General features: G+C 36.0%; 1 protein-coding gene and 2 long non-coding RNA genes across 3 annotated transcripts in view; 1 reads left to right on the forward strand and 2 right to left on the reverse strand.

Moving 5' to 3' along the window:
* The window catches only part of LOC127871649 (dihydrolipoyllysine-residue succinyltransferase component of 2-oxoglutarate dehydrogenase complex, mitochondrial-like), a 28,826-nt gene extending 23,708 nt beyond the window's left edge, over positions 1 to 5,118 (reverse strand). Inside the window, exon 1 of the mRNA XM_052414768.1 lies at positions 4,986 to 5,118. Coding sequence (XP_052270728.1) covers positions 4,986 to 5,075 — 90 coding nt within the window. The 5' untranslated portion in view covers positions 5,076 to 5,118. The remainder of the gene's footprint in view (positions 1 to 4,985) is intronic.
* On the reverse strand, positions 1,915 to 4,967 carry LOC127871660 (uncharacterized). The gene is made up of 3 exons (XR_008045497.1): positions 4,329 to 4,967; positions 2,737 to 3,162; positions 1,915 to 2,288 (listed from the first exon to the last, which is right to left on the reverse strand). It is a non-coding gene; the product is annotated as an uncharacterized LOC127871660 (long non-coding RNA).
* A 5,161-nt stretch (positions 5,119 to 10,279) lies between the features above and the next one.
* On the forward strand, positions 10,280 to 18,012 carry LOC127871656 (uncharacterized). Its single transcript, XR_008045493.1, has 2 exons — positions 10,280 to 10,891; positions 17,585 to 18,012. It is a non-coding gene; the product is annotated as an uncharacterized LOC127871656 (long non-coding RNA).
* The last annotated feature ends 2,875 nt before the right edge of the window (positions 18,013 to 20,887 follow it).

Genomic DNA, 20,887 nt, shown 5'->3' on the forward strand with positions numbered 1-20,887 from the left:
GCGATGTTTTTGAAAAACAATCGGCGATATGAAAACGAAGTTGATTCACACCATAATGTGTGTGTATATTTGTGCACACCATTACGATGTTGTCATCACCGTTACTCATTCAGTGTAACGGTGTGGACCGTAACAGTGATGACATTCAGGTATTTGATCATCTACAAACAGCATGCTACTTGTCTCAAAAACACATTACGCACACATTATTTTGTGGCATCTTAGAATACATAATGTTTGAAAATCATAAAAGAACAGGAAGTTGAAATAGCAAAGAAAATGGAAGAACGGTGTTGACACTGAATAAAGTATGTTTAATATTTTACTTACTTTTTGATGATTTTCACATTTTTCGCGCTTTGTTCATTGCTTCATTATGACGTACAAGGTTGAAAGAATGTTTACTTTTCGGAAAAAGTTGTATCCCCGTATCATTCCCGTGCGGTAGATGAAATTTTCTTTGTAACGGTGTTGACTTGGAAAATTACGGACAGAGCCATAACTGACCATTTATATACTGTTCATCTGTTGCGGTACTTAATCTTATTCTCGGAAATAAAACATCAAAACATAACTTACCAATCAAATGAAATAGTTTTCATTTAACCCCATCATAATGTTTATCAGAAATGATAAAAATAGTATAAAATTAACAAAGAAAACGAAACAACGCTGAAAAATACGAATGGCTATCGGCCATTTTAGTCCTAGTTTATAACATCACTTGAGTCGCGGTAATTAGGTCAAACATGTTTACCGTAACATAATTAGTGCTGCAACAATATACCGGTATATATCGCAATACGCAATCCGCATATTGTATTACGATACGATTTTCATCATACCGGTACGAAAATTTTACAAAAATTCATTCACATTCCGTCCAGAAAAGCCATCCGAAATAACGATATCAAGGTAAACAAAGCAAAGCGGTGTAAATAAATTTTTACGTAAAAATAGCATTCTAAAAAGTGTATTATACGGAGTAGCGTTGTTACATGGGAGCATTCGTTCAATGCTTTTGAACAGATTATCGTTAAATTAATTGCGCACAATTGTGAATGTTTCGTTCGATTCTGAATTGAGCATTTTTAATTTGTAATCCGAATTTCGGAAACAAACTTCCAAATTTGAATGCTTACGCGACAATAAAAAAAATATAAAAATATCGTCAAATAAAAAGTGCTTTATCCTTTTTCTCAATAAAAACACGCGAAAATTATGCAGACATGTAGAACGTCGCATGGAAAGTATGGGTGTATTTTGTGTTGTATAAAAACGGGAACATCACATCAGGCGAATTACGCGTGTTCAGTAAAAACAAAAACGTCCAGGTAGGACGTTATTTTATCACATCTTTAAATAGTAACAAATGCCATAATATTTTGGATACTAATGAAAATTTGCGAATGTTTGTGTTTCTTGTTATTCTTGAGCACATTTATAGTAAATATTTACCAGAATTTGTTTTAAAACTGGAGTATACGGGATTATCGGGTAATTGGAGAGTTATAATTCTGGTACAAGTTAGCAATATATTGCGATATATTGCGATACGGGTTTTTGTACTGACAATATATTGCAATACGGTTTTCGGCGTATTGTTGCAGCACTAAACATAATTGAGGTTATTTTACACTAAATTTTCAAATTCATTACCATATTCATTGCAAAGGGATATCAATGTTAAAATGTTATAGTTTTTCAAGTTTATTCATACACAGGGGTTCCACTGGCCCCAAAAAAGTTGTCGCCACTTTTTCGCGGCGTGAATACTGTCGGTTATTCCACCTTATTAATAAGAACAATCATTTTAAGAAACCTTACTACATTAATGTCATTGACTATATTATCACTTTAAAAAGTATGTTATTTCATAAAAAAAAATAAGTACCTTCATAAGTCATACCTTCATAAGTCTTAATAAGCTTTATTGTATATAAATAACATTTTTTTAACTTGATAAACAACACAGATAACCAAAATAATATAATAATGTTAACATCAATGTATTTAACAGTATGCTGCATAAATGTTTCGAAATTAATTATTTAAACATAAAATCACACCAATGTTCATCATTTGAAAGGGAATCAGAAAATAAAGCATCTCACTTCAAATTGTTTAACAGTTATATTTGGTCATTTGGACATGATATACATCAGCTTCTGTTGTTAACAAGTTTTCTGTTAGTGGTGGATGATTTCCAGGTTCAATTAAAGGACTGTTGTTCACGCCTTTTTCCTGACAGAAAGGCCCAGATAATTGCCACAATCCATTCTAGTTGCCTGAAATAACATAAAACATATTTTTACAAACTATCAACATCAAACCAACACATAAATGTCCCTATCTTTAAATGTCCGAATTTAACATATCCGAAATATAGTACATCGAGTGAATGTTTTATATTTAATTCAGAAATTGTTGTTATCTTAACCAATTTATATCCTTCCCAGAACATTACAATAATGAATCTATTAAACAGAAATGCTCACAAATACCTGTTGAAACAAGTTTTTATTTGTTGATGTGGAGAAATTAAATGCTTTTGCCAGCCCCATGGTTTTGATTTTAACAAAGAAATAGCGGCCCTAATAATAATTATAATTATTGATCGTCGTGACAGTTTGTCCCCGTGTTACTTAACTTATTGCTCAATATCATTAAGTTAATCCGATAATAACCCCCATAAAACTTGACAATAGCAGTAAAAACACCGTTTGTAACACTTACACGCTTCGGTGATTTCTAATGCACTCTGCACTGTAGGTCGCTTACATCGTCGTAAATCAATATTTACAACTGACAGACGCTGGCCGCTAATGCTCGGTCGCGTGCTTTCGACTCGCAGTACATTTTCGGATAGGATTTTACCGATTTTTTGAAATTCGCCACTTTTAAAAAATCGGAGCCACATTTAAAAATTTAGCGCCATTTGGCGCCAATGGCGATCGACAGCGGAACCCCTGATACATTTTATTGTTTTATTTGATGAAACAGTGTTATTCGTTCATTCTTCAGCAGAACAGTGAATGCACAAAAATGTGCTGTCTCTTCTCAGGACCCTCATATCACAGCAGTATGTCAAGTGGACCCAGTGTCTGCCCTTTGCAGATTATTTCTGTCATATGGCTTCTTGTCTCTGAATTGTTTCATTTTCTGAAAATAATCAAAAAGATCTGGTCAATTATCTTTCATTGATTGTCATTGTCAACATTGTCAATACTTTTGTATTCACAAGTTTAAATGAAAGTGTTGAGCCTGACCTTTTAACAAAACTGATAGAAATACTTTTTGTTAACCGTTTTATAAAGTGTGTTGTCTGACCTAATTGATAGGCAGACGAACTTGTAAACAGTGATGAAAAGGTTGACGAATACTGATTTTTTTCTTTTTTTTACTAGATTTTAATTAAAAACATATACATTCAGCGATTTTCCTCCTTCTTTATAAAGTACCGGTAAACGGTACTTTCCCAATCGAGCGAAAATTCCCAAATTCCCAATCGGCATCTGAAAAAATCCCAATCAGCGTCCGAATTTTTTCTCAAAACGATCGATAATTTCGTAACAAAACCCAACTTTCGGCGAGCGAACAAAGAAAATCGTATAGATGTGTGTAACCACACGCTCGATTAATATCGGGTTTTATAATTCAGCGCGTTCAATCAATAGAGTCGTTACTGTATGCGGTTCTTTTGTCAGGCAGCCAGCGTACTGTTTGACGTCGGTTTGAAACCTCAGGCAGCCAGCGTACTGTTTGACGTCGGTTTGAAACCTTATCGTAGTTTGAAATGCCCTCCAGCACTGCCTCTGTGGAAAGGTTGTTCAGTCTAATGAACAATCTTTGCACGACCAATCGGAACGTCTATCACAGGACACATTGACAGCTCTAATGATGCTGTGCAGAGAGGGATGCCAGCAACTGAGTGATGATCAAACATCAAAGATTGTTGAAATTTTCAAAAAAATGAAAGCGAGATACATTGCTTTATAAGAGATTAAAACTACTAGTAATTGATTTTGTGTCTTCTATATAATATTTTGTTATTTATATCAACTTTATTACTTTAAGTAATGGTCATTAAGGCATGCCTGCAAATGATTATTTTAATGAGTATGTTCAATTAAGTTTGAACTGTATGATGTATTCAATAAGACCCAAACTTCACGACGCGATTTTCCCAATTTAAGGATTTCACGACTTGATTTTTCCCAATTTTGAGGTTTTCACGACTAAATTTTTCCCAAATGGACCGGTACGGGTACTTTTCCCAATTGGTCAAGGAAAATCGCTGACATTACGAAGAAAATGAACAAACTTACCAGTATTCCACTCATTTTCACCCAGAAAGTAGTATTTCAATGAAAAACGAAAGTAAGTCTGCTTGTTGACAATGTAAACATCAGCTTGGTGGCACACAACGAAATACCGTGAGTTAAGTGATACCGCAAGTCAAGTGATGTTGAGTATAAATATTCTGCATATAAAGCTACTAAATGTAACTGTTATTAAGTTAAGATTAAATATATTTAGCTCCATATGGTTGTTTTTTTATATTTTTGTTTGACATTCTTTTATAAAACAATCAAGAAAATTGCCCTTTAAGAATTCGGACAACACACCGTTACAAAAATACATGGGCCATGATGGGGGTTAGTTGCTTCGACAAAGTCTAAAACTGCTTTAAGCGTGTGATCTGCTAAGAACTCTTATCTAATATTGTTTACATATTATTAAACATTGTAATTATGAAACTTATCTCTGTTAATGTCTACCATTTAGATAATTGTTGAATATGGACAGTAAATGGAACCTAATCAAATCTTCACCTGTATCCAAATATAGCAACGTCAACTTCAAGATGACATTGAACGCTTGGAGGTGGAGTACATTTTAAGAAAAAGACCACGACAGATATTCATGTCAATCAATATCTTGGGTTGATTCATTCGAGATTCTAAGTCTAAAAGTTATCGTACCTTTTGATTCGAAAATAACCGACTACAAGAGGAGAACCGGCAAAATAACTGCGGTAAACTCCGCGAACTTCCAGCCATCATGGCTGCCATTAGACTGAATGAGCATGCGCATTCATAGACGGAGCATTGTCGTTTTTCCGATGTTTATGTTCAAAGACTGTTATGGTCCAACACATATTTTTTGTCAGGAAAAAGATCAGTACCCATAACTCAATAGGTATTTCGTACACAATAATGCTTATATCCACCCTTCAAGTAAACTTCATATAAACAAAGATCTATAAATAAGATCTTTGATATTTATATCTATATATAGATGTTTTATGTAAATTCGGATCATTCTACAGTATAGTTTCTAATGTTTCACACTAAGAAAATAGCAATAACTCCCTGATAACAAAATAATAGCGTATTGACCTGCCAACATGCGTATATCCACCGCAGAGGGAATATGAAAATAACGTTTCATCAAATTCGGATGAAGCCGTCTAGCTGTGGGTGACCACTACTTGTGATACAATTCATATAATGCCTGTCCTCTATTTAATGTTATACTAGTGCTACCGCGTATCAGTGTATTAAGCCTTAATTTGTCTTCAAATATTGGGTTTTAATCGTAATAAATCAAAGAAAACTCACCTGTTCGTTGTAATTTTATCCTTATTGTGGAGAAATTAATGTCCATCTTGATTGATGGGAGATTTTATCTCGATATCGGCTTGATTCTGCTCACGGTCGGACGCCATTTCGTTTGTTATGAAGAGTACTGCGTATCGGTGTATTAATGTTTAACCGCTTTGTAGATTACTAACATAAAGTTTGACCTGTCTTTATATACGTCTTGCAATCTCTTCTACAGTATCACAATAGATACTCTTTTTTTGCTACAGCAAATTTAGGTATTAATACTTAATAATCATCGCTATAATAGTATTTAAGGTTTCTTATTATAAGGCCACTCCAGGGACCTATACAAACGTTTGTTTGTATAGGTCCCTGGCCACTCACAGGCTGTCAATCAGAGTAGCTGATAAGCCCTCGATCAACCAATCAAATATTGATGTTCGACTCTACACTTAGGGCCTAACAGCGTCTTTTATTGCCAACATTTTGTGCGACAAACAAAGAGTGTTGCCGTATTGGAATGAACGTTTCATTTAAGATTTTGGTGGTAATGAAAGTTGATTTTGTTGAGTAAAATCCGTAAAATGTGGCCAAAAGAACTATATTGATGCGAGCTTGTCACATACTATAATCTGTATGCAGCATTATTGGATATGGATATTCGCTTTAAATAGCATCATCCTTAATTTTCTGAACGAAAACGTTTATGCGTGATAACTCTTTACCATTCAACAATATATGGCTATTGTGTTGTTCTAAACCTGTGTAACAAATCCTGCAAGAGCCTCAATCCTCTCGATATTTTTTTGATAGTCGGCTGACATAATAGTTGTGTATATGTCAAAGTTTATTAGGTCCTTCCGGGCCAGAGGCCACATACTGTGAATACGCGGAGTCCCAGCACTCGATCCTACCTAATTTGCTTACTAGACTCATATAAGTTGTGACAAATTTTGAATTATAGTTGCAATTTCCAGTTATTCAGTTGTAACTGAAAGTTATTCAACTTTGGTTTGGTCTTTTGCTGCGGAGGTGAACCGCAGTGCCCAGAGGAACCCACCTGTCTGGTATGGTGAACACCTACCTACCATTAACATGCGAAAGTCCACCCCCTGCCTTTCTTCTCTAGCTATATCCATAATTATTAAGTATCTATTAGTAGGCCGATAATTTCAAAACAACAGCTTTTTGTTGATGCATAGCAGAAAATAAGTGTTTATGAAAAAAAAAAAATATTGAGCATTCATGCGCTCTGTGACCAATTAATTCATTTGGTGTTATGAACGTTAATTGTACCTCTCTTAATCAGAAGCATTTGAATACGCATCTGTGACGAGGTGACGATTTTTTTTCTGATTGAGTTTCAACAACGAACGGTTTATGTAATGGCATTTCATATCTTAATCAATATCCAACATCGAACCGTAGCAACTAAATTCGGATCATTCGCTCTTCAGTTAGCACAGTGGTTGGTTCACGCGATCCTCGCATAAGGGAAACAAGGTGCATCTTAGTTTGGTTAGCCACCAATAGTGAAATGTTTCACAAAAAACTTAAATAACTACACATTGCAGCTTTAATTAAAAATTCGCCCACATTTTAACGAGTCTGGTAAACTAATTAGGTAAGAGTGGGATTATATACACCCCGACATAACCCCCTTCCAAAATTAAAATACTGTTAGCATGATATTCAGAATGTGTGATAAAATAAATATCCTGAAGTAAAATGCAGCATTTTAGATAATCGTTACCTTCAACCTAGTTTCACTTTGTCCTGTAAGTCGGGTTGTCTGTCAAAAATTATATTTTTTAAGAAATTTTGGTTAAGAGTACAAAACGTATTAAAATTTGATTATTCGAAAATGGGCATATATATGTGTTATGTTTTTATATACAATTTATTGTTGGTGGCGGCGTACCGGTATGTCAACTTCTGTTCAACATATCGGGATGACATGTACCCGGTATTAAGGATATCTTTTCGGGTCCTGCTGGGAATCTCAGCTTCTTCATCAGATCTACCATACGTTCCCAGTCTCTCGCTGAAGCTAGGATGCCTGAATTTGTATATCCGTTGCTTCTTGGTGCTGATCTCTCTTTGACGAAATCGATTAATGTTGGCCTTGTCTGCATTGGTGGATTATTTGTTCGTGCCACATGAAAGCTGGTTGCAATCTGATTGAAGATATTGTCGTGCCGCCATCAGTATTTCCCGCCCGTATGGGCTGTTCTGCAAGAAGATGTTCTCTATGTTTGCTGGCCTGCCACATGACCTGCAGGTGGGTTCCTCAATTAGTTTCCAGGTCCGGAGGTTAGTTGGTGTAGGCTAACGTCGTAAACAAAGTAGAAATTCAAATTGGTTGGACCCCTTTGCATTTCAACCAACTGCCCCGTTTTTTCATTGCAACGGCAACCGCTTGTCTTGTCTCCTCTTCCGTCGACCGAACTTCATCCAGGACCATCCTCCTCTTCTCTGCTGGTGATGAAGCCCTCCAACTGGCTCTAGGGACACATCCTAATCTCAACATGAATGCCAGTTGTCCCCACGATGGCGCTGTACGTGTCTGAGCCTCGATTCTGCGTCGTTGACTGCCTTGTCTGCTCTCCACTTCTGACCGGTGTTGACTTCCACCCGGGCTCCACTGACTTTCTCGTCAGCACTGTCTCGCAGCATCATGACTTTCCTGACTTTGTTGACCTTGAAATCCACTGTAAAAGAGGAAATCGGAAGCTGTAGCTTGCTGAAAGAACTTTACGTACAAGTCGATAATTGAGAAGCTTCTTAATTGGAACTCCGAACCATCTTGTGATGTAGCCGCTTAGTTTCTTCTCCATAGCTTTGACAGTCGATATTGGGACGTCCTACACCAACAGAGGTCTTGATATTGATAGAATTCCATGTTGGTAGATCCAAGCCTCGAACTTCCCTGGTAAACCGCACTTGTCAACGACTTGCATCAAGTCATTTACTGCTGCCGCATCTCTATCACACTTTCCTTTGGGTCGCCCTTTCCTTGTCGCTGAGAAAGCTTCTGAACCACTTGCCATGGCTCTTTACTGGCTGCTCTGTCGCTTTAGAGTTATCCGTTGATTCTTAAGCGAAATCGGTCCTAGCTGTACTTTTCTTAACTTTATGACTAAGCTCCTGAACTTGGTTGGCTTAAACTCTAAATATTTATTTTCAAACTGTATAAATCTGCCGAGCGTACATTGCAATTTTATTTACGCCGAATATCTGTAAAAGAAAGAGACATTTCTTGTATTCGTATTTCGGAATAACTTAATTACTGTATATGGGTTAGTTCTCGTTGGGCAAGTTTGTGGCGGTCAACTGGAGCTTCTGCTCAAACACTGTATACATCTATATAAGAGGCTAGCCGTACGGCTCTGTACGTATAGCCTTTCCTATAGAGATTGTCTAGCCGTACGGTTTATAAAGTATAGAATTGTCATTGAATGATTCAGTGCTGTCAATCAGTAATAAGTTTGTTTAAGCTCATAAAAGTTTAAAAATTCTTTATCTGTTACGGCTTCCTTTCATGTAATACGGTTGCATATTTGATTCTTTAATTAGTCGACGTTCCTATGCAATTAAGGCGTGAAAACTGTTTTAAATTAGTTGATGCATCAATATTATGAAATTCAATGACGGCAGCCGTCAAAGGCAGTTCTACGAAATTGAGTTACACAAATAATTTAATTATCTTTAAGACGATTGATAACTAGATGGTTTCATACAAGAAATATATAAGTTCACTGAAAATGGCCGTGTTTCTAACTGTTGGGGAAATATTCTCCATTTATGGTGCATAAATAGGCAAAATTGAACTGTGCCAGCGTTCAAATTGTGTGCGGTTTTACAAACGTAGTTCAAGGAAAATTGAGGCTGCTAAAAGCAGATTCCCTAAGAAAACTTTCAATGAAAATCTTAAAGTGTCGGAAATTACATACAGCTGTATTTATGGAGGGAAGAACTTCAAATCAGAAGGCATAGGCAAGCGAAATCAGATCGAGGAAATAGGATAGCGTTCGCATTATTGATATTCCTTTATTTACTATAATTATATTTATTGTATATATTTGATATTTGCATGTACAATACGTATTTATATACTCCATAACTGCGATTTCTATTGATGGCTGTAATTGTTGTTTGGCGAAATAAATTTACATTTTCATATCTCCCTTGTTTACACCCTTGATATACTATGCACGAATCGGATTTCCAACCACGACGAAACATAAACCAGACTTCAAAATCCGAGACGACGACTACACGAGCTAGTCCAAAGGCTAGAAATTTCGGAATTTGCACGTAGATCAATAATTAATCAATATATTTATGTGTTAAAACAGCCGTGCGGCTAGACAATCTCCATAGCAAAGGCTATATATACACGTACAGAGCCGTACGGCTAGCCTATTGTCTAGCCGTACCGGGCCGTACGACTAGCCACTGCCTTAATACCTCTTTGGGATTGCACATTATTTAATGTCAACCGTTGGTTAGATATGTGTAGTAACCTGATATGTTCGTCCAAAGACATTTTAAAACTTTTCTCTAAATACTTAATACCAAATATCTATAGGTCTTTGTTAATACTATTCTAAACATAGATGGTGACGTCACTACGTTATTGTCAGTAAGACCGGTGTGTACACAATGACTTAATACGGCAAAAAGTTTCATAGATAACAAATATAAGTGCAATGTAATCCTGTTTGGTGGGGTGGGTTTTTTGAAAAAAATAGTGGCTGCATTAATGGCTGCCTCCATGAATAACATTTTTAGCAAAAGATAAAATTAAACTTAATCTGACTTTTTGAATATGATCCCGTTAATAAAGTGTCGTCTAATTAAGTCTCCACAATTAATGTGCACACGTGGAGTGAATTTTAGTAAATGCCAATTAGACAAACACTTGGCTAACTGCAGTAAACATTACCCTCAACGGAGTTACGCAACCAACCAAATTCCAAAGAAATTTCAGAGAAAATTTCTTCCGTTTGAACAGACCTCGTCTGGAACTGCAGAAAAAGTGATATTTTCCTGTCAAAAATGGAAATTTCGAGCATTTTTGGTGTCTTGCAGTGGAGTTTTCTTGTGTGGGACTATACTAAATTCCACAGAACTAATTTACAATGTTTTGAAGTCAAAGTCAAAGGCTGTGGCAAATGAGCGTGGTGAATATCCCTGGTATTACTGGTGGACATATATAAATGTTGACTTAGGCAGCTTTCCAGTGAGGATTGCTCTAGCTGCTTTACTTACTGGATGCGGTATGTTGTACAACATTCCCCAGTCTTCGAAATTAGCTTTGAAAAGTTACATGCCAGTCGGGCCAGTTACTTAAGAATTTTTACATGCCCAACATATTTTTTACATGCCCAAACTTTTTTAACCCAAATTATAACAAATCACAACATTTTAACACATGCTACACATAGTAAAGCAGAACATTTGTTTCAATAGTAGTGAATACAATTACAGCTAATCAATCACTAGAATTAAGACGGTCGATCGTTACACAAGTGCTCTTGAAAAGAGTGTTCTCTGGTGTCATCGTACCATTTCTTGGCTTCCTTTTTCTCTAAATCATTGTCAATTTTCTATTTTGGAAGTGCTTTATCGGGCTTAGCCCCATCAACATACCTAAGATACTGCCTCTATGTCGACAATGACATTAAATTTTGTTTACATTGACAAAAAACGGAAGCTTATTACTTGATTGAAATGATCGATTCAAAAAGCACCTTCTCGATTAATGTCTAGAGAAACTGTCGATAAGAACCGAATGTGACCGAACTGCATCGGTCAAAAACAATAACGATGGCGTGTGCAAGCAGGTGGGTGTTGTTAAACCAATCGAATTTCATTGTTTTACAACTTACGGCAAGGTGTTTGTTCGCAAAATTGTAAAATAGATCTGCAAATATCAAGAACCGCTTACGATTTTTTTTAATCAACTGTCAATTGGCTTCAATAATTTACATGCCCGGCGGGCCACAAACATGTATTTTTGTATGTGCCCGGCAGTAATTTTACTCGCCACGGGCGATCGGGCGTGTGCTAATTTCGAAAACTGATTCCCATTACCAACTTGAAATCTTTAGACTTCAAGGAAGAAAACTTCCTTCTTTGCTTCCAATATTCCAGGATTGAAAATTGCCAGGATTATACCAGGGTTGATTTTGAAATCTGATTAATATTTTACTTTGGGTAGGGGTAAAAATTTGTTCGCATGCACAATCATCAAAGAACGAATATTACTATAGCTTCCTCTGCTTCCAAAATGTACGCAGGGTACCAATTTTGTCTGCTATTTTATTTATTTATTTCTTATGATTAGCAGGCCGCTTGCACAGAAATGACCTGTAACTGACAAAACTTCTTTGCTACTTTCAGAATATGTATCTTACAAGTCAATGAAATATTGCAAATATGGGCCATCTTGAAATCTACAGAAATCAGGGGTTCTGAAATATTTTGTCTGCTATTTTATTTATTTATTTCTTATGATTAGCAGGCCGCTTGCACAGAAATGACCTGTAACTGACAAAACTTCTTTGCTACTTTCAGAATATGTATCTTACAAGTCAATGAAATATTGCAAATATGGGCCATCTTGAAATCTACAGAAATCAGGGGTTCTGAAATATTTTAAGAGTCTACTTGTCCACGGACAAGTTGGACCCACAAATTCACTTGTCCGTACCAAAGAAGTACTTGTCCGTACTTTTAAGATAGATAAAGGAAAAGGTCATTACTAATTAAGCAAATAATACAAGCATACACTTTTGTTAACTTCTATTTTAAATTATAAACATAGTTAACTAGAAAATTCACATGAACAAAAAATACAAGCGAGATGTGCATATAATAAGATCACGTTTAAGTCACACATGATACCATCTCGGACATTTAATAATCTCAAAATGACTAGACAATTTACTTGAAATAAAATAATCCCGGTTAATTATAAGTATATAATTATCCGCGAATAAAGGAAACTCCTTACAAAGTTTACATGTACACACATCGGCAACGTTTTCAAGCCAAGGAAAATCAATTAGCCAAGACTCAACAAATTCTCGTTTACGCTTGGCGTCATATGTTTATCATATTCATACTTGGCTTTTCTCTTCTTTTCCGACGCCAAACTGATTTTATCATTGGTCTGATTAGCATCATGGCTTGACGTTGAAATGGTTTTTAGCCGGATTTTTTTCGAAAAAATCTCGGCTTATAGATTGATGTTGTCGGGCGGGCGGGGGGGGGCGGGCGGGCGGGCGGGGTGGCGGCGTGCTCGAAAATGTTAAAGTTCTTATTTCATGGTATAACTTTGGTATGCTTGGACCTAGAGTCTTCAAACTTGACATGAAGGTTGGCCAGGATTAACAGATGACCACTGGTCATTTCAAGGTCATTCATTTGAAGGTCAAGGTCACTGTGACCTTCAATATAAAAAATGTTAAAGTTCTTATAACTTTGGTATGCTTGGACCTAGAGTCTTGAAACTTGACATGAAGGTTGGCCATAACTAGTTAGTAACCACTGGTCATTTCAAGGTCATTCATTTGAAGGTCAAGGTCACTGTGACCTTGAATGTAAAAATGTTAAAGTTCTTATTTCATGGTATAACTTTGGTATGCTTGGACCTAGAGTCTTCAAACTTGACATGAAGGTTGGCCAGGATTAACAGATGACCACTGGTCATTTCAAGGTCATTCATTTGAAGGTGAAGGTCACTGTGACCTTCAATATAAAAATGTTAAAGTTGTTATAACTTTGGTATGCTTGGACCTAGAGTCTTGAAACTTGACATGAAGGTTGGCCAGAACTAGTAAGTAACCACTGGACATTTCAAGGTCATTCATTTGAAGGTCAAGGTCACTGTGACCTTGAATGTAAAAATGTTAAAGTTGTTATAACTTTGGTATGCTTGGACCTAGAGTCTTGAAACTTGACATGAAGGTTGGCCAGAACTAGTAAGTAACCACTGGACATTTCAAGGTCATTCATTTGAAGGTCAAGGTCACTGTGACCTTGAATGTAAAAATGTTAAAGTTCTTATTTCATGTTATAACTTTGGTATGCTTGTACCTAGAGTCTTCAAACTTGAAATAAAGATTGGCCAGTACTAGAAGATGACCACTGTTCATTTCAATGTCATTCATTTGAAGGTCAAGGTCACTGTGACCTTAAATGTTAAAATGTTAAAATTGTTATAACTTTGGTATGCTTGGACATAGAGTCTTCAAACTTGACATGAAGGTTTGCAAGCACACTTAGATGACCACTGGTCATTTCAAGGTCATTCATTCTCATGTATATGCATGCATTCAAAACATAACACAAGGTTTGCTCATGCCTTGAAAAGTACTTACATTTCATTTTGACCTTTGAACAATATTTCAGTAATTTAAGTATTGCATTGACAAAAACACGAAAGGTACTTTCCTGTCATTTAAATAAAAAATCCGGCTTCAATGCGGTCATCTCCGACCGCGGAACTCTTGTATTATATATAAATCGATTGCAGGTCGTTAGAACATGTATGCGGCCATTTGCAATGTACGAAAAGTGTTATCTAATGCATGATTGGCTGTTGCTATACACATGTGTGCTGGTTTCTCTATTAAATTTTTTTCTTATGCGTTGCTATATATACTCGTGGACTGGTTTACTACATTAAATAATTATTATCAGAAAATAACCTACCTCCAGTTGAAAAAGTGTGCCAGTCCGCAGATAAATCATAAGCTATTTATATAAACTTTCGTTTTTGATTTTTGGAAAATAGAGTAGTTTCGTTCTCGAAAAAAAATTACCACGGAAATTTAATTATCCCCGAACAAGTCAGCTTTCAAAAACTGCTTGTCCGGAAGGGGAAATTGACGACTCGGACAACTCGGACAGCATATTTCAGAACCCCTGGTAATCCATTACCAAAGCCAAGCACTGCAATAGCATATTGTAAATAAACATTTTAATCAAATTGTTTATTGATTACCTATTTGCAAGGTTGCTGGTTTTTATTAACTGCATTCAAACTTTATGCATACTTATTTTATTGTATGTGCAAAACACAAACATGTTTTCCGACTGTTGTTTTTAGCTCACCTGAGCGATAGCTCGGGGTGAGCTATTGTGATCACTCACAGTCCGGCGTACGTCCGTCTGTCTGTAAACAATTTGTAAACATCTTCTTCTACTAAACCATTGAGCCAATTTCAACTAAATTTCATGTGGAGCATCCCTAAGTCATGGGACAAAAGAATTGTTAAAAAATTTTTGATCACATAACCAAGATGGCCGCCATGACCATATATGGTAAAAACCTTAAAAAATCTTCTTGTCAGAAATTGCTCATCAGATTTTCAAAAAATTTCACAGGGATGACCTTTGAAGGCTCCCCTGAAAAAGTTGTTCAAAGAAATTTGATTCGTCAAAAAACATGGCCGCAGGAGCTCGTTGAACTTTGCATGTTTATTCGTTTTTGCCTATTTTGTGAAAACTTTAAAAAATCTTCCACATTTTTTGTCCGATCCTTTCCAAATTTGCACAGTGTCTTTATATCAATGAGGACACGAACCCTACAAAAAATGAGCATTATTGGTCCATGAAGTACAGAATTACCTCCCCTTGAATTGAGAAAATGGTGTTTATGCAATGATGTCCAAATTTTTCATCCAATTCTTTCCAAACTTGTAAGGATTTAGCATGGTTCAAACAAGGGAAACAACTACGGTTTATGCATGTTCTTTTTATTACAGATATGCCTCCCTTTAATTCATTCAAAATCTCATTTTACAGCAGAGATTCCAAATCTGACCTGTAAATGAGCCCCATATTTACTGCCAGTGCTAGGTTACCTTTTCCCATTTAATCATTCTTAAGTATTGGTCTTGTAATGCTGCTACTGCTTCTGCTACTGCTACTACTACTACTACTACTACTACTACTACTACTACTACTACTACTACTACTTCTACTACTACTACTACTACTACTACTACTACTTCTACTACTACTACCACTACTACTACTACTACTACTACTACTACTACTACTACTACTACTACTACTACTACTACTACTACTTCTACTACTACTACTTCTACTACTACTTCTAGTACTATTACTACTAGTACTACTACTACTACCACCACCACCACCACCACATCAACCACCACCACCACCACCACCACTACGTCTACTATTACTACTTCTACTACTGCTGCCACTACTACTACTACTTTTACCACTACTACTACTACTACTACTACTACTACTACTACTACTACTACTACTACTACTACTGCCACTACTACTACTACTACTTCTACTACTACTACTACTACTACTACTACTTCTACTACTACTACTACTACTACTTCTACTACTTCTACTACTACTACTACTACTACTACTACTACTACTACTACTACTACTACTACTACTACTACTACAACTACTACTACTACTACTACTACTACTACTACTACTACTACTACTACTACTACTACTACACCACCACCACCATTCACAGTGACAAAAAACGTATTCACACAATGGCTGCTACTACAACTTATAGCCCATATAGGGGGGCATGCATGTTTTACAAACAGCCCTTGTTTCTATGGGATTTTAACCACAACTGTTCATGTTTATCTCCGACACATATTTTTAGGTCACCTGTCATGAAGTGACACGGTGAGCTTATGTGATCGTGTGATGTCCGGCGTCCGTTGTGCGTGCCTGCGTGTGTCCGTGCATCCGTCCGTCAACAATTTGTTTGTGTAGACAGTAGAGGTCACAGTTTGCATCCAATCTTGATGAAATTTGGTCAAAATGTTTATCTTGATGAAATCCGGTTTGGGATTGTATTTGGGTCATCTGGGGTCAAAAACAAGGTCACTAGGTCAAATAATAGAACAACCTTCTGTAGACAATAGAGGTCACAGTTTTCATCCAATCTTTATGAAATTTGGTCAGAATGTTTATCTTGATGAAATCTGAGTTGGGATTTTATTTGGGTCATCTGGGGTCAAAAACTAGGTCACTAGGTCAAATAATAGAAAAACCTTGTGTAGACATTAGAGATCACAGTTTTCATCCAACCTTTATGAAATTTGGTCAGAATTCTTGATGAAATCTGGGTGGGATTGTATTTGGGTCATCTGGGGTAAAAATCTAGGTCAAATAAATAGAAAAACCTTGTGTTGACAATAGAGGTCACAGTTTTCATCCAATATTTAAGAACTGTGGTCAGAATGTTTATCTTGATGAAATCTGGATTGGGATTGTATTTGGGTCATCTAGAGTCAGGAACTAGGTCACTAGGTCAAATCATAGAAAAACATTGTGTAGACAATAGAGGTCATAGTTTTCATCTGATCTTAATGAGTCAGGTGAGCGATTCAGGGCCATCATGGCCCTCTTGTCTGATACAGTATTGTTCTATTTTTTGTGTGTATATTTTCAATGTTCTTTATGATATTTGAATAAAATGACAAATACACATTCCTGATGATATGGATGGTCTGGTTTATAATATTTGACTTGGTTATCACCAGATATTGCAACTATAAAGACTACAAACATGTTCAAAAAGCTAGGGCTAAGGGTTTCCCCCCATGGCAATGGGACTCTGCCCTTAATCCCCAATAATTGCGGCCCAACACTCCTGATTCACCAAAATGACCACCTAAGTAATTACAAATACATCTATACATATATATGGTTGTTATTGTATTTGTTATTAAACTACAGTTAAGAAGTTATGAATAAATTAACATTGATAAAATTTGGCAATATAAAATTAGTCAAACAATTTTCTCTGAAATATGTATATTGTTTATTTGATTTTTAGGTTACAAATTGAGGTCATTTACTTTTAAGTCCAATCAGAATGATTTATGTAGTGATAACTTTGACTATAATTAAATGCTGTGTTCTTACTTTTTCAGCTGTCTTTGTTCTGGCAATGTCAATGATGTACCCATCGCGTGTTGTTCGGGAATTAACCTTATTAAAAGGACATGAAAAGCTTCTAATAGAGACCTATGGACCTTTTGGAATACCCAGAACTATTGAGATACCATTAAAAGATCTATCAGCAGTTTGGGGTGCTAAGAGCATCGCACAAGAGAAAACGATGCCTTTGAAAGTAAGAGGAAAGCGTTTCTTCTTTCAAGTTTTGACTGAGAAAGGACAGATACACGACAAAGAACTTTTTGATCATGCAATTGCAGTACAAAGATTTGAGGTTGAAAGATTATCTTGGCGAAAATAATGTGACATTGTTGACTTCGCATTTTATGCCAGTGAGAGGAACACTTTGTATGACACTGTTATATCTGTGTAAACTACAGAACTAAATAAAAGAAAACAATTACTTTTGTCTCCACAGTCTCCACAGTTTCACTTACAAAACAATCTTACATACTTGCATGAAATTGACTCGAGCAAAAACAAATATAGGTTTAAACCAATGTATGTGTTGTTCAACTCATGGATCAGCTCATTTTTAGTTTAATTCCTTAATCATCAGTTTCCAAATTCAAATTAGTTGGGCATAACATGCAACTTCGAAATCATATGTGTAGGTGTTTAGGACACATGTAAAACAAGACAATTTATTGAATCGATACCCCCACCTAATAAATTTGGTTTATGGATGGATGCAGAACAACTTTGCTAATAAAGGGCAGTGTGCAACAAAATTTGTTTGACTTGACCTTGGCCAAACGGACAAGGGTCTTGCATGTTCCTCACTGCCTCAGGGAATTTGTTAATTCCTTGCTTTATAGTAGAACTCTAACAAAATACACCATGATTAATCAAAATTCGTAACATTTTACCTCAGTGTGTGACCTTGAACCTAGAGACCTTAGTCTTAATGTGACACTCAGCCAGATAAAGGAGAACAATTGTAGGAAGTTATTACAGAATCCCTTGATGCATAACAAAGTAATAGATAAATTAGGAATAATTAATCAAATGTGTGAATTTTGATCCCAATTTGTAGCCTTTTACCTTGCCTCTATTGTTATGAGTCTTTAATATTACTAAGCTGTTGTTGATCGCGTTAAGTTTCAGTGCTGTGACTCACATGGTACTGGAGATACAGCTGAAGGCATTAAAATCTTAGGGTATATAAAAAATGGTATTTTTAAGTAAAAAAGGCCATAACTCCGTTTTAACCGATGGTTTGCCTTGCAATTTGACAGTCATCATCTTCCTATCCATATGTACACTAAAACCAAGTTTCAATGAAATCTGCCTAGCAGTACTAAGATGTGGCTCCTGACACAGTGTTCTTATTTTCTAGTCAAAAAGAGCCATAACTCTGTTATTTGCAAATGAATTGCATCAGCATTTTCGTACACCATCTATATATACACTCATACCAAGTTTCAATGAAATCGACCCAAGCAGACAAGAAATATGGCACCAAACACAAAAATGTATGCTTATTATTCCTGTCTGAAGGCAGAGTGATATAGTTTTGGCATCTGTCTGTCTGTCACAATTTTGTCAGTCCTTTATCCTAGAAATATATATCATTTCAACATGAAACTTCATGGGTGTACATATATCAATGCCAAGAAGTGCCATGCTCCAAAAGAAAAACCCTTCATTTTCCTAAAAGTAAATAACAGTTATAGCCTTTATATGATTGTGTATGATGTGTGTTGAACTATATAACATTTCAAACTGAAACTCCATGGGTCTTTAGATGTCAATGATCTTGAGTGCCATGCACAAAAACTACAACTCTTCAGTTTCTTAAATAAGAGTTATTGAACATTGTTGTTTTTGTATGATGTCCATCTCATCTGTCACCACTTTTTAGAGCTATATCACAGAAATTATAAACGATTTCAATATGAAACTTCATGGATGGATCAAGGAGAAGTGCCGTGCAGTACACAAACCATAACCTTACACTTTCATAAAAACAATGTAAAAGCCCTTTGTAGTTTTTGTATGGAGTTACTTTTCAGGGCTATATCTTAGATAGGATATAATATTTCAACACAAAACTTCATGGATGTAGAGACATCAATGAGGAAAAGTACTATGCCGAAGAACCGTAACCCTCAACTTATAATAATAGTTTTTACCCATTGTTGTTTATTTACAATGTAACTTTTAAGGGCTATATCTCAGATACCATTCAAGATTTCAACATAAACCTTCATGGTTGTATAGATGTGTTTATCAATAAGGATAAGTGCCATGCACAAGAACCATAAAAACTTTTACACTTTTAAATAAGAGTTTTTGCCCTTTGTTGTTTTGTATCTTGTCATTCTATCATAAACCTTTTCAGTGTTATATCTAACAGTAATATGTCCATTTTACTGCCATTAGTTTTTGTTCGAATATCAAGAATTGTGTGTATGTTTAACCAGGTTTTCCGAAGGAAAAACTGGTTATTAGATTGGCGAATGTCTGCGGGCGGGTTGGCGGGCGGAACAAGCTTGTCCGGGCCATAACTTTGTCGTTCATTGTCAGATTTTAAAATCATTTGGCACATTTGTTCACCATCATTAGACGGTGTGTCGCGCGAAAGAATTACGTCGATATCTCTAAGGTCAAGGTCACAATTTGAGTTTGAAGGTCAAAAATGGCCATAAATGAGCTTGTCCGGGCCATAACTTTGTCGTTCATGGTCAGATTTTAAAATCATTTCGCACATTTGTTCACCATCATTAGACGGTATTTCTCGCGAAAGAATAACGTCGATATCTCCAAGGTCAAGGTCACAATTTGAGTTTGAAGGTCAAAAATGGCCATAAATGAGCATGTCCGGGCCATAACTTTGTCGTTCATTGTGAGATTTTAAAATCATTTGGCACATTTGTTCACCATCATTAGACGGTGTGTCGCGCAAAAGAATCACGTCGATATCTCCAAGGTCAAGGTCACAATTTGAGTTTGAAGGTCAAAAATGGCCATAAATGAGCTTGTGTGGGCCATTACTATGTCATTCATTGTGTCATTTTAAAATCATTTGGCACATTTGTTCACCATTATTGGACGGTGTGTCGTGCGAAAGAATTACGTCAATATCTACAAGGTCAAGGTCGCCACAACTAAAAATAGATGGATTTTGAAACAACTATGTAACTATGAACAATCAGTAACAATGCACATTTTGATTTTTAGTTGTCTCTCTTTATCAGACTTTTTTTCTAATTGAAATCAAGGTCAATTTTACACAAGGGGGTTAACAATACATATTTTGAATTGTCTCCCTTTAT

This window comes from Dreissena polymorpha, chromosome 3, assembly GCF_020536995.1.
Source record: "Dreissena polymorpha isolate Duluth1 chromosome 3, UMN_Dpol_1.0, whole genome shotgun sequence".
Lineage (NCBI taxonomy): Eukaryota > Metazoa > Mollusca > Bivalvia > Myida > Dreissenidae > Dreissena > Dreissena polymorpha.